Here is an 11054-nt window from a genome sequence, read left to right on the forward strand (position 1 = left end):
TATTTGGCAGGTGTGGATGGTGGTTCAATGTATAGTCCATATAAGGTACATGGTTAGTCACTCAGGTATTTCCGGGCTGCAGGTTGCGTCATACTCCGCCCACCAGCTGGGGGAAGGGAGGATCTATCAGTTAGTTACTTGGGCTAGAGTCGCCTGCCTAGAAAGACGTGGTGCTGGGGTCTGATTGTTAGGACAGCCCTCTCTCCATTGCGCCATATAAGAGTTATTTCCTTCTCCCCACAGATGAGTGGGACCTTCTGCATTTTCGAGGGAAGTGCATTCTCTAGCCTGGTTGGGCAACAGTTTGGCCCATCTCACACCAGCCCCAATTCATTGCTTAATGCCCCGAAGTAAAACTGGGCTAAGTGTCGGATATAAACTGTGCTTAGACTATGACATAAAAATGAATCTTGCTGAAAGAAAGCCACTCTTGCCCTCCTCTGTACCTGACTTGCAAAGAGAAGAACTGACTACCAGTGGTTCTCAACCTTCCTAATGCCGAGACCCTTTAATACAGTTCCTCATGTTGTGGTGACCCCCAATTTCATTGTTACAAATTGAACATAATTAAAGCCTAGTGATTCATCACAAAAACAATATGTAATTATATATGTGTTTTCTGATGGTCTTAGGCGACCCCTGTGAAAGGGTCATTCGACCCCCAAAGGGGTCGCGACCCACAGGTTGAGAACCGCTGGACTGGGGGAAGGAAAACTTTGTGAGGAACAAGGGAGAAGGAATCAGAGGCAGTTTGGCGGACCTTTACTATGTGTGTTTTTTTTCTCTTCCTCTGTCTCCGAGTTCTCTGTCTCATATTTCCTTTTCTGAAACAAATATCACTTTGCTAATGTTCAGAAAAATTCAAATCTACACAGTGCTTTCCCACCCCCCATATCAGAAGTGCCCTTTAGACCATCTTTAAACAAGGTTCCTTTTGACTGTGGCCAGTTAATGTATGCTCTCACTATTCCATAGAAATCCACAGTCCCCATTCACCACCCTCCTCACCCAGTCCCTCCACCAGTTTGAATTTGCTTTGCAAATGAAACTGTGTGTGAAAAGCTGGCCAGACAGAGGGCAGTTCTTTTTTTTATTTTTATTTATTTTTAATTTTTATTGATTTCAGAGAGGAAGGGAGAAAGAGAGAGAGATAGAAACATCAATGATGAGAAAGAATCACTGATCTGCTGCCTCCTGCGCGCCCCCTGCCAGGGATCGAGCCTGTAACCCGGGCATGTGCTCTGGCTGCTCAGTCCACAGGCCAACGCTCTATCCACTGAGCCAAAGCAGCTAGGGCCCTTCATGTCTTTAAAAGAAATGACTTCTTCAAGTTTATAGTGTGATTGGGGAAAAGACAGCTGTGTTGTTTCTAATAAAATGTTTGTTAAGAATGTAAACAATCATTGTAAAAAAATTAAAATAACATAAATATTAATGCATTTAACAAATATTTATTGTGTGCCTGCCATATGCCGGGTGCTATTCAAAGCAATGGGGATAGGACAATGACTAAAATGAAGTTCCTGCCTGGAGGGAGTAGCTAAATATCTATAATGGTAAAGGGGGGGGAGGGGCACGAAGACCTACTCTTGCACAAATTTCATGCATCGGGCCTCTCTCTCTCTCTCTCTCTCTCTCTCTCTCTCTATATATATATATATATAGTAAATATATATATATTATGTATATATTTACATAAAATACGTCAAGTGGTGGTAAGTGCTATGAATAAACAAAAAAGAAAGTATAAACCACTCCTCAAAATCCCATCAACCAGAGAAAGCCATTAACATTTTGTTGAACATCCTTCTAGACAACTTCCTTTGCCTATATACAAATATAGATATAATTTCATATCAATAGTTATTTTCACATGCTGAGACATAACCTGTTTTTTTTCCAATAAGACATAACCTATTTCTTTTTTCCAATAATATCTTCTCTACTTGTCATGTCAATAAATAAAAGTTTACTTGATTTTTCCTCCCAGTTTTGATTTTTTTTTCAATTGGGAAAATTTTAAACATAGAAAAGTAGAGAGAATGGTATAGTGGACAAACACATTTACTTATACCCTATATTTGACAATTATTAACATTCTGCCCCGTTTGCTTTATTCATTCGGGGAGTAAATTTTATGTCTATTAAAGTAAATTGCAGACTGGGTGAGCATCTTACCTGCTCCATTGAGTGAGCTGCAATTCAACCTGACACTGACTGCTTGGAGTTGGTATCAGACTCCAAGGCTTAAGGATCGGTCCCCCATAAGACTGCCCTCACTGCAGAGGTCAGCTTTACTTCCGGAGACCCCGGGCCACCTGAGCTCCTGACCAAATGCCTATGGCTTCAGGGGTTCCCTCTGTTAGGTCTGATCAAATAACTGAATGGATCCCCCCTCCCCTGGGACCGGACCTTCAGGCCACCTCACAACCCACATTCCCTGCCGCTTAGACCACATTCCATTCGCTAAGAACATTCATTATCTTTCCCCTCAGGACGTAGCCCAGGATCTGGACCCGCCCAGAGAATTCCCCGCCCAGAGAAGCCTGCCTAGAATCTTTAAAACCTCTGACTCCCTGTCCCTGGGTGCTGGCGCCATTTTGGGGCTCAGCCCCTCTGGTTTTCCAGATGACCTAGTAAATTTAGAATTCTTTACCACTTTTGGCCTCGTGTGTTCCTTCTCTGGTGACCTTAAGCCCCACAGGTTCAATAATTTGCTAGAGCAGCTCACAGACTCGGGAAAGTGCTGTACATAGTATTAAAGTTTTCTTGTAAAGGCTATCCATTGGGCAAGTTCTTGGAGGAAAGCAGAGTGCCCGTGTCCTCTCTTGGTAGAGCGAGGGCTGGTTCATTGGCCAGGAAGCTCCCCTGGGTTTCAGTGTCCTGAGTTCTGATCAGGTTTTCGTCACTGGGCGTGATGGAGTAAATCAGGGATTGCATGGTTACATTCAATCTCTAACGCCGGGGAGGTCAATCTGGCTCAAAGTTACAACCCTCTGATTGGTCTTTCTGGTGACCAACCTCCATCCTGAAGCTAGAGAGGGGCCTACCTTGGTAATAACAAAGACAGTTCTATTACTTAGGAAATTCCAAGAGTTTGTCAGACATTTCCTTATCACACCACATTACTCCTATGTACTTCGGTATGTATTTCTAAATAAATAAAGACATTTTTCTATAAAACCAAAATACTACCATTACATGTAACAAAATTAAAAATAGTTCTGACTTGATTTCCTTTTTTCTCCTGACTTGATTTTCCATGGCTATCTAGTATCTATCTAATGTATGCACATACCCTAATGTTCAGGTCCTTATGAATGGATATTCAGGATATTTCCTTTTTTTTTTTTTTTTTTTTACTAGAGCAAACCACCCTGGGATGAACATTCTTATACCCTACAACTGCCCTTTTACTACCTCAGAAATGTGTTGCTTCTCAGCCAGTAACTGTTCCCAGCAGGGAGCTGTGCAATCCAACCTAAGGATGCTGTTTTCTAGTTAAGCAGATCCCTGCCCCTGGAGCAGTCAGCTCAGCTGTGCCCCAGCCTGATATGGGCCAAGGAAGTCTGATGTTACCTGACGCTTTCGGGTGAAGCGGGGACCTTCTCCTAGCTCTCCGAGGTCAGTGTAGGTAATGACAGGTACTACGGACTGCATGGTGTTCCGACCCAGCCACTGGAATTCATATGCTGAAGCTCTAGCCCCGCTACGGGACTGTTTCTGGAGCTAGGGTCTGTAGGAGATGGCTAAGGTTAAATGAGGTCATAAGGTTGGTGCCCTATTCCAATAGGACTGTGGCCTCAGGAGAAGAGGAAGAGATCTTTTTCTCTCCGCCCTGTAAGCACACAGTGAGAATGCAGTCCTCTGCAAGCCAGGAGGAGAGCTCTCACCAAGACCTGACCATGATGGTACCCGGATCTTGACGTTCCAGCCTCCAGGTCTTTGAGAAGATAAGTTTCTGTCATTGAAGCCACCAAGGCTATGGTGTTTTGTTGCAGCAGCCTGAACTAAGACAGCGGAGTATTCATCCAAACTCGTTTGATGGCAGGTAACAGAAACTCAATTTGAATTAGTGAGGAAAAGAAGAGTATTCCTTCAAGGAACTCTAGGAAGGTTTTGAACAAGGCAAACAAGAAAAGAATAGGTATGGGGGTAGGGGTGGGGAGGAACCATTGGCCTCTGCAATGCTGTCTGTGTAACTTCTCCACCAAGTGCAAGGGCTCACCTCACCTTGGGGTTTGGAGGATGGAGGAGCAGGGGTCAGGAGATGAGAAAAGAGAATTAAAGAGGACTCTACGGGGCTACAGTCCATGCTGAGTATAACCGGAAGCTCACCACGAGTCACAAACACCATCCCATGGCAGATGTAAGCTTTTATGGCAGTGGTTCTCAACCTTCCTAATGCCGCGACCCTTTAATACAGTTCCTCATGTTGTGGTGACCCCCAATTTCATGGTTACAAATTGAACATAATTAAAGCATAGTGATTAATCACAAAAACAATGTGTAATTATATATGTGTTTTCCGATGGTCTTAGGTGACCCCTGTGAAAGGGTCGTCTGACCCCCAAAGGGGTCGCGACCCACAGGTTGTGAACCACTGTTTTATGGAAGCCCCCATGGCAGCCCCCGTGTGGACCTGAGGGGACCTTGCTTACTGAGGGATGGTTTTTAACTTTCGGTAAGCTCACCATTCAGGAGTAAAAGAAACACCTTCTCTTTACTTCTTTCCCTCAGAAAATTGCCTTCTTGCTTAAAAAATATATTTCCTTTTCTTATAGAAAGGAGTGAGGGCCATGTTTGTGGGGAGTAGAGTTTGGCATATCAAAGTTGGCATCAGACTTCAACGTTCTTGGTGTGGCCATTGTGCCTAAAGAGAAAAAGAGGTTTCAGTATTTCAAATATTTCTATTTACTTCAAGTTTATTATTCTAACTATATTTGACCTCTCTGAAGCATCTGATGTTGCTTCAATATAAGTAATACATTCAAGATAAGTAAGTGCATTTACTTTACTATCCTATTTTTTTAAATAAATACTTTTATTAATTTCAGAGAGGAAGGGAGAGAGAGAAAGATAGAAACATCAATGATGAGAGAGAATCATTGATCACTTGCCCCTTGCACGCCCCCTACTGGGGATCGAGTCTGCAACCCGGGTATATGCACTGACTGGAATCAAACCATAACCTCCTGGTTCATAGGCCAGTGCTCAACCACTGAGCCACAGTGGCCGGGCCTCCTCTAGCTACTTATTCCTAGCCTCTACTTCCTCTGCCAATCCTTTAAGCAATGTTTATCTGTAGGGAACTGCCTTAGTCCCTCTTCTCCCTGGCTTCATTCCCAACCATCTCCTTGTCTTCATCCACCACCTGGTCTTCATATATACATGGATGACTCTCAAATCTTTATTTTCAACCCCGTTCTTGGCTTCAGTTTCACACATGCTATAGTCTGTTGGCCATGGCTGTCTCATGAGTCCTCAACACTCAACATATCATCATCTTTGCCTCTGCACCCCTACCATAAAAGCTGCTTCTTCTTCTGGGTTCCATACTCAGAAGCCTGGTTTCTCTTCCCTCTCCTCTTACCCTGCAGCTCAAACAATCACTATATCAAAAGTCTTCCTACATTCATCTTAAATATTCCTATCTCTGTCTGTACTGCCAACAGCTCACTCTCGGTCACCATCACTCCTCACCAGAACAATTAGAACAATTTATTCCTGTTCTTGCCACCTTCCCCTCACCTAAGCCATTTTGTGTTGCAGCTAGAATGATTTTTCTAAGGCTAACGAGCTAAGAGGTAGGTCACTTAAAACATTTACTATGCACCCACTATATATTAGACAATGGCTTGAGGATAAAAATATGAGTGATAAAAAACTATGTGTTTTGTTTGTTTGTTAATCCTTACCAAAAGATATTTTTTCCATTGATTTTTTTAGAGAGAGTGAAGGGATGGAGGGAGCAATAGGGAGGGGTGGGGGAGAGAGAGAGAGAGAGAGAGAGAGAGAGAGAGAGAGAGAGAGAGTTGTTTGATCCACTTATTTATGCTTTCATTGGTTGATTCATATAAGTGCCCTGACCAGAGATCAAACCTGAAACTTTGGCTTATTGGGAGGATGCTCTAACCACCTGAACTACTTGGCCAGGGTTTACTATGTATGTGGGTTTTTTGTTGTTGTTCTTGTGTTTTTTGTTTTGTAACTATTGGCCAAATATCTATGTGGTATTTCAAAAATTCCTAATCATAGAAATTTTTTAAATGATGGTTTTATTGAAATATAATCCACATACCATAAAACTCATTTTTCTAAAGCATACATTAAGTGGTTTTTAGAATATTCACCAAGTTGTGCAATCATCACCACTATCTAATTCCAGAACATTTCATCTTTCCCCTCTTCACCATCCCCGGGAGGCCACTAATCTACTTTCTGTCTAGAGATTTGCCTATTCTGGACATTTTGTTTTTGTCTGGCTGCTTTTACTTAGCATAATGTTTTCAAGGTTTATCCATATTGTAGGGTGGATCAGTATGTCATTCCTTTAATACCTAATATTCCATTGTATGGATATTCCACATTTTGTTATCCATTCACCAGTTGATGGGCTTGAGGTTGTAATAATGCTGCTATAGGCATTCATGTACAAGTGTTTCTATAGACTCATGTTTTCATTTCTTGCAGTGAAACTGTTGGGTAATATGGTAAATGTTTAAACATTTTAAAAAAATATATTTTAATTTATTTCAGAGAGGAAGGGAGAGGGAATGAGAAATAGATACACCAATGATGAGAGAGAATCATTGATTGGCTGCCTCTTGCATGCCAGAAGGGGATCCAGCCCAAAATCTGGGCATGTGCCCTGACTGAGAAGGGAACCGTGACCTCCTGGTTCATGGGTTAACGCTCAACAACTACGCCACACCGGCCAGGCAATGTTTAAACGTTTGAGAAATTGCCAGACTGTTTTCTAAAGTGGTTGCACCAATTTGCAATACTACTAGCAGTGTGTGAGGGTTCCATTTTTTCCACATCCTTGCCAACACTTGTCTTTCTTACGTTAGTCATTCTAGTGAGTGTGAAATGGTATCTCATTATGGTTTGATTTGTATTTCCCTGATGATTGATGATGATGAGCATCTTTTCATGTATATTTGTATATATTCTTTGGAGAAATATCTATTCAAGCCCTTTGTCTATTTAAAAAATTGAATTATTGCCCTAGCTGATTTTGCTCAGTGGATAGAGCATCTGCCTGCAGACTGAAGGGTCCCAGGTTTGATTCTGGCCAAGGACACATACCTTGGTTGTAGGCTCAATCCCTGGCCCTGATCTGGGAGTGTGTGGAAGGCAACCAGTCGACACATCGATGTTTCTCTTTGTGTCTCTTCTTCTCCCTTCCACTCTCTCTAAAAATAAATGGAAAAAATATCCTTAGGTGAGGATTTTTAAAAAACTGAATCATCTTTTCATTGTTAAATTGTAAGCGTTCTTTATATATTCTGGATACTAATCCCTTATCTATCAGATATATGATTTGCAAATATTTTCTCTCATTTTGTGGGTTGTAATTTCACTTTCTCAAGTGTTCTTTGACACACCAAATTTTTTCGTTTTTAAGTCCAATTTATCTATTTTTTCTTTTATTATTGTGCTTTTGGTGTCATATCTAAGAAAAACATCGCCTAATTCAAGGTCATGAAGATATATTCCTGTTTTCTTCTAAGAGTTTTATAGTTTTAGCATTTACATTTAGGTTCTAGGGTTTGTTTATTTTTTGTATATGGTACAAGGTAAGTATAACATCATTCTTTTGCTTGTGGATATTCATAGAACTTTTAAACTGTATTGAATTGCTTATCTTTCTTTGCAATTAGACTATAAACTCCATGAGGGCAGAGACCAAGGTGGTCCTACTAAATCTCTTTTTAATGAATAGATGAATTAGGTAACCAAAATATCAAGTTTCTTTTCTTTTCCAGAATTATGTCAACTCTGTGCAATAACACTTTTCACTGTGATGTTGGCAGTGACAATCTCTTGAGAGTAACCATTCAGAAACAAACTAAATCACAGAATGATAGAGATTGATTTAAAGTCAACAGTTGACTTTCATTTAAGAACTGTGTAACCTTGGGCAAATTACATTACTTCCATCTTATTCCTTAAAATGGGAATTTAATTGGTACAGTGCTAAAGGAATAATTGAGATCTTGTAACTAAAGTGCTTTACAAGTTGTAAGCATCCAGCAAATAGTAGCATTTATTATTGCAAGGAATAGAACAATATTGGGAAATCCTTTAACATACTACTACCTTTTGTCCCAGATTTCTTCTGTAGTAGATTTAAATATTTTCATTTTATTTTGTGAATTGAGCATTGTTAGACCATTGGTTTTTGATATGGAAGAAAGGCATACACATAAATACAATTCAATGTGGGAATAACCTTAAAGGTATGCAAATACTCTGGGGTTCAGAATGAGCAATAGAAAGAAATACCCTTTTGGGTGTAAGAACGTAGTGGAAAAGGGGTCTGAACAGGGACTATAGGCCTTTTGGATTTATTTCATTGTGGCATATATTTCAGGTTTGTTCAACAGTTATTGACGTGACTGTCTCCTCCACCAGTCAGCATAGAAAACCTGTCTTAAGTCATTGGCTTTCCAGTACAGTGGGCACGCCTCCCATGGTTGCACTGACGTGTTTTGGCCACTTGGGTCGGAAAGGATTATCTGGAGAGGGATGGAGAAGTCGGAAGGCAGAGGAAACACCTCGATTCATTGCCAAGAAGAGGAGAGCGGCTCCGGTACGGGACACAGGTCAGTCCTAAGGCTCCAGTGTGACGCCAGGAACCGAGGGAACCGCCAGCGAGCACTTTCTTTCCGGCTCCTGGCCCTGCAGGGCCACTTCCGGGAGAGGGCGGGGAGATTTGAAAAGGAGTGCGGGGAAGGAGGCCTTTTGCACTGCACCAGGCGGAAGTGTGCCAAAGGTATCCGGATTGCCGCTTCCGGTCCGGGTTAACGCGGTTGGGATACACTGCGTGGTCCGTGTGGTGCTGGGACGGACTTCTGAGGGCCAATCGTGGGTGAAGAGGCGAGCACCGGCGTCAGGACTCCGAAGCGGGCAATCTAATGGGAGGATCGGAAAAAAGGCCAGGAACCTGAATACGACCTCACCTCTGTTTCCGAGGGGGCAACTTCCACCGGGAACCCCTCTGCCCTGGTAACGGCCAAAGAAGAGATGGCGCCAGTCGGGGAGCGGCTGTGGCCGACACAGTAAGGAAGGGCGAAGGCGGAGCAACCGGAGGAGCCGTGGAGAAGAGCGAGAGCCGTCACTGCCGCCACCGCCGCCACCACCATGGAAGGAGCCAAGCCGACCCTGCAGCTCGTGTACCAGGCAGTGCAGGCGCTTTACCACGACCCGGATCCCAGCGGAAAGGAGCGCGCCTCGTTTTGGCTTGGGGAGCTGCAGCGTTCGGTGAGGGGCCCGGAGAGGCCGTTCTGCCCCGCGGGGCCAGGGCGGGGTGGGAACTAGGCTGGAGCCGGAGCCCGAACCCGCTGTGGGCCTCGTGAGATCCTCCTCGGGGAGGAGCTGCTCCCGCGGGGTGGGGCTGCGAGGCTGCCGCGAGCTGCGCGGCTTTTTGGAAACTGAGAGCCGCCGGCCCGGCGCGCTCCGGCCCTTTCCCCGCCCCACGGAAACTGATGAGTAGGTCCTGCACTTGACTGTGGCAACCATGTGGTCGGTCCTCTTTTAAGTTTCACCCACGCTACTTGCTTCTTCCATGGCCCCGCTTCTCCGTTTTGTCTTCCTTCAACCAGATCCAGCCCTAGGCGTTCTCCATCCTGCGCTCAAGGATGTTTTGATCCGTCTCCCCTCGGTGTCCGAGTCTTGCGTCTGGCAGTTCCTTCCCAGTCGTAGCTTACACCTCACTGTTCTTGCGGATGTTTCACTCTAGGACCTAGAGTCTAGGTTGAGTTCATTATTCTCGAAACTTCTCAGATTTCTAGATTCTTGTGCATGTGAATTTTGCCTGTGTTTTGGAGTGCAAGGTAATTTAAAGATAACAAACATCCACGCTGATTTCAGGAAAATCTCTGCTGCAGTTCTCGTTTGCTGCATGTTGGTTCCCCAACCTTGCCTTTTCCGTTCTTTATAAGATATGGGTATCGTAGCTGCCTTGATTATTCCGTGTAATTGCAACCTGTTGTATTTCTGATTCACATGTCTTATGTTTCCTTATCTAATTTTCGTATTCACCTTTGCTGTGCTTTATTTGTGTGTGTGTGTGTGTATACTTCATCTTGCTGACTTTACCATTTTTAATTTTGCATTATATTTAAAAATTTGCCCCCTCTTTTCTTTCTTTTTTTTTAAACTAACAATTGGTACTTAAAGGTACTCTGCTCTTTTAAACCAGACCCTAGGCTGCAAGTGAATATTATTTAAAAATTTATAATTTTAATATTACACTTAAAAAACCAATTGGGAGTCCACGTGCTGGATAACCTCATGGGAAGATAAAGAAATAAGTCTCACTGTAGGTTACACAAGAAAATCATTCACATGTGGTCTTATTTAGTGTTTAGTTAGTTTTTATGATCTGGGGACTGACAAGTCCTTGATTATCATACAGTTTTCAAAGTAAATAGGAGGAATGCTGTGCCATGCCAAAAGTCACCTCTTCCCAACTAAGCCTGCTTATTTTTTTTTAAATTAAATCTTTATTGTTCAGATTATTACATTTGTTCCTCTTTTTTTCCCCCCATAACTCCCCTCCTTCCAGCTCCCACCCCACCCTCCGCCCTCACTCCCCACCCACTGTCCTCATCCATAGGTGCACGATTTTTGTCCAGTCTCTTCCCGCATCTCCCACACCCCTTTCCCCCCCAAGAATAGTCAGTCCATTCCCTTTCTATGTCCCTGATTCTATTATAATCACCAGTTCATTCTGTACATCAGGTTATTTATTCACGTGATTCTTAGATTCACTTGTTGATAGATGCGTATTGTGTTCATAATTTGTATCTTTACCTTTTTCTTCT

General features: G+C 43.0%; 1 protein-coding gene across 1 annotated transcript in view; it reads left to right on the top strand.

The window, feature by feature from the left end:
• The first annotated feature begins 9022 nt into the window (after positions 1 to 9022).
• TNPO3 (transportin 3) overlaps positions 9023 to 11054 on the top strand; it is a 99757-nt gene continuing 97725 nt past the window's right edge. Inside the window, exon 1 of the mRNA XM_023753546.1 lies at positions 9023 to 9489. Coding sequence (XP_023609314.1) covers positions 9370 to 9489 — 120 coding nt within the window. The 5' untranslated portion in view covers positions 9023 to 9369. The remainder of the gene's footprint in view (positions 9490 to 11054) is intronic.

Source organism: Myotis lucifugus, unplaced genomic scaffold (genome assembly GCF_000147115.1).
Source record: "Myotis lucifugus unplaced genomic scaffold, Myoluc2.0 scaffold_46, whole genome shotgun sequence".
NCBI classification, from domain to species: domain Eukaryota; kingdom Metazoa; phylum Chordata; class Mammalia; order Chiroptera; family Vespertilionidae; genus Myotis; species Myotis lucifugus.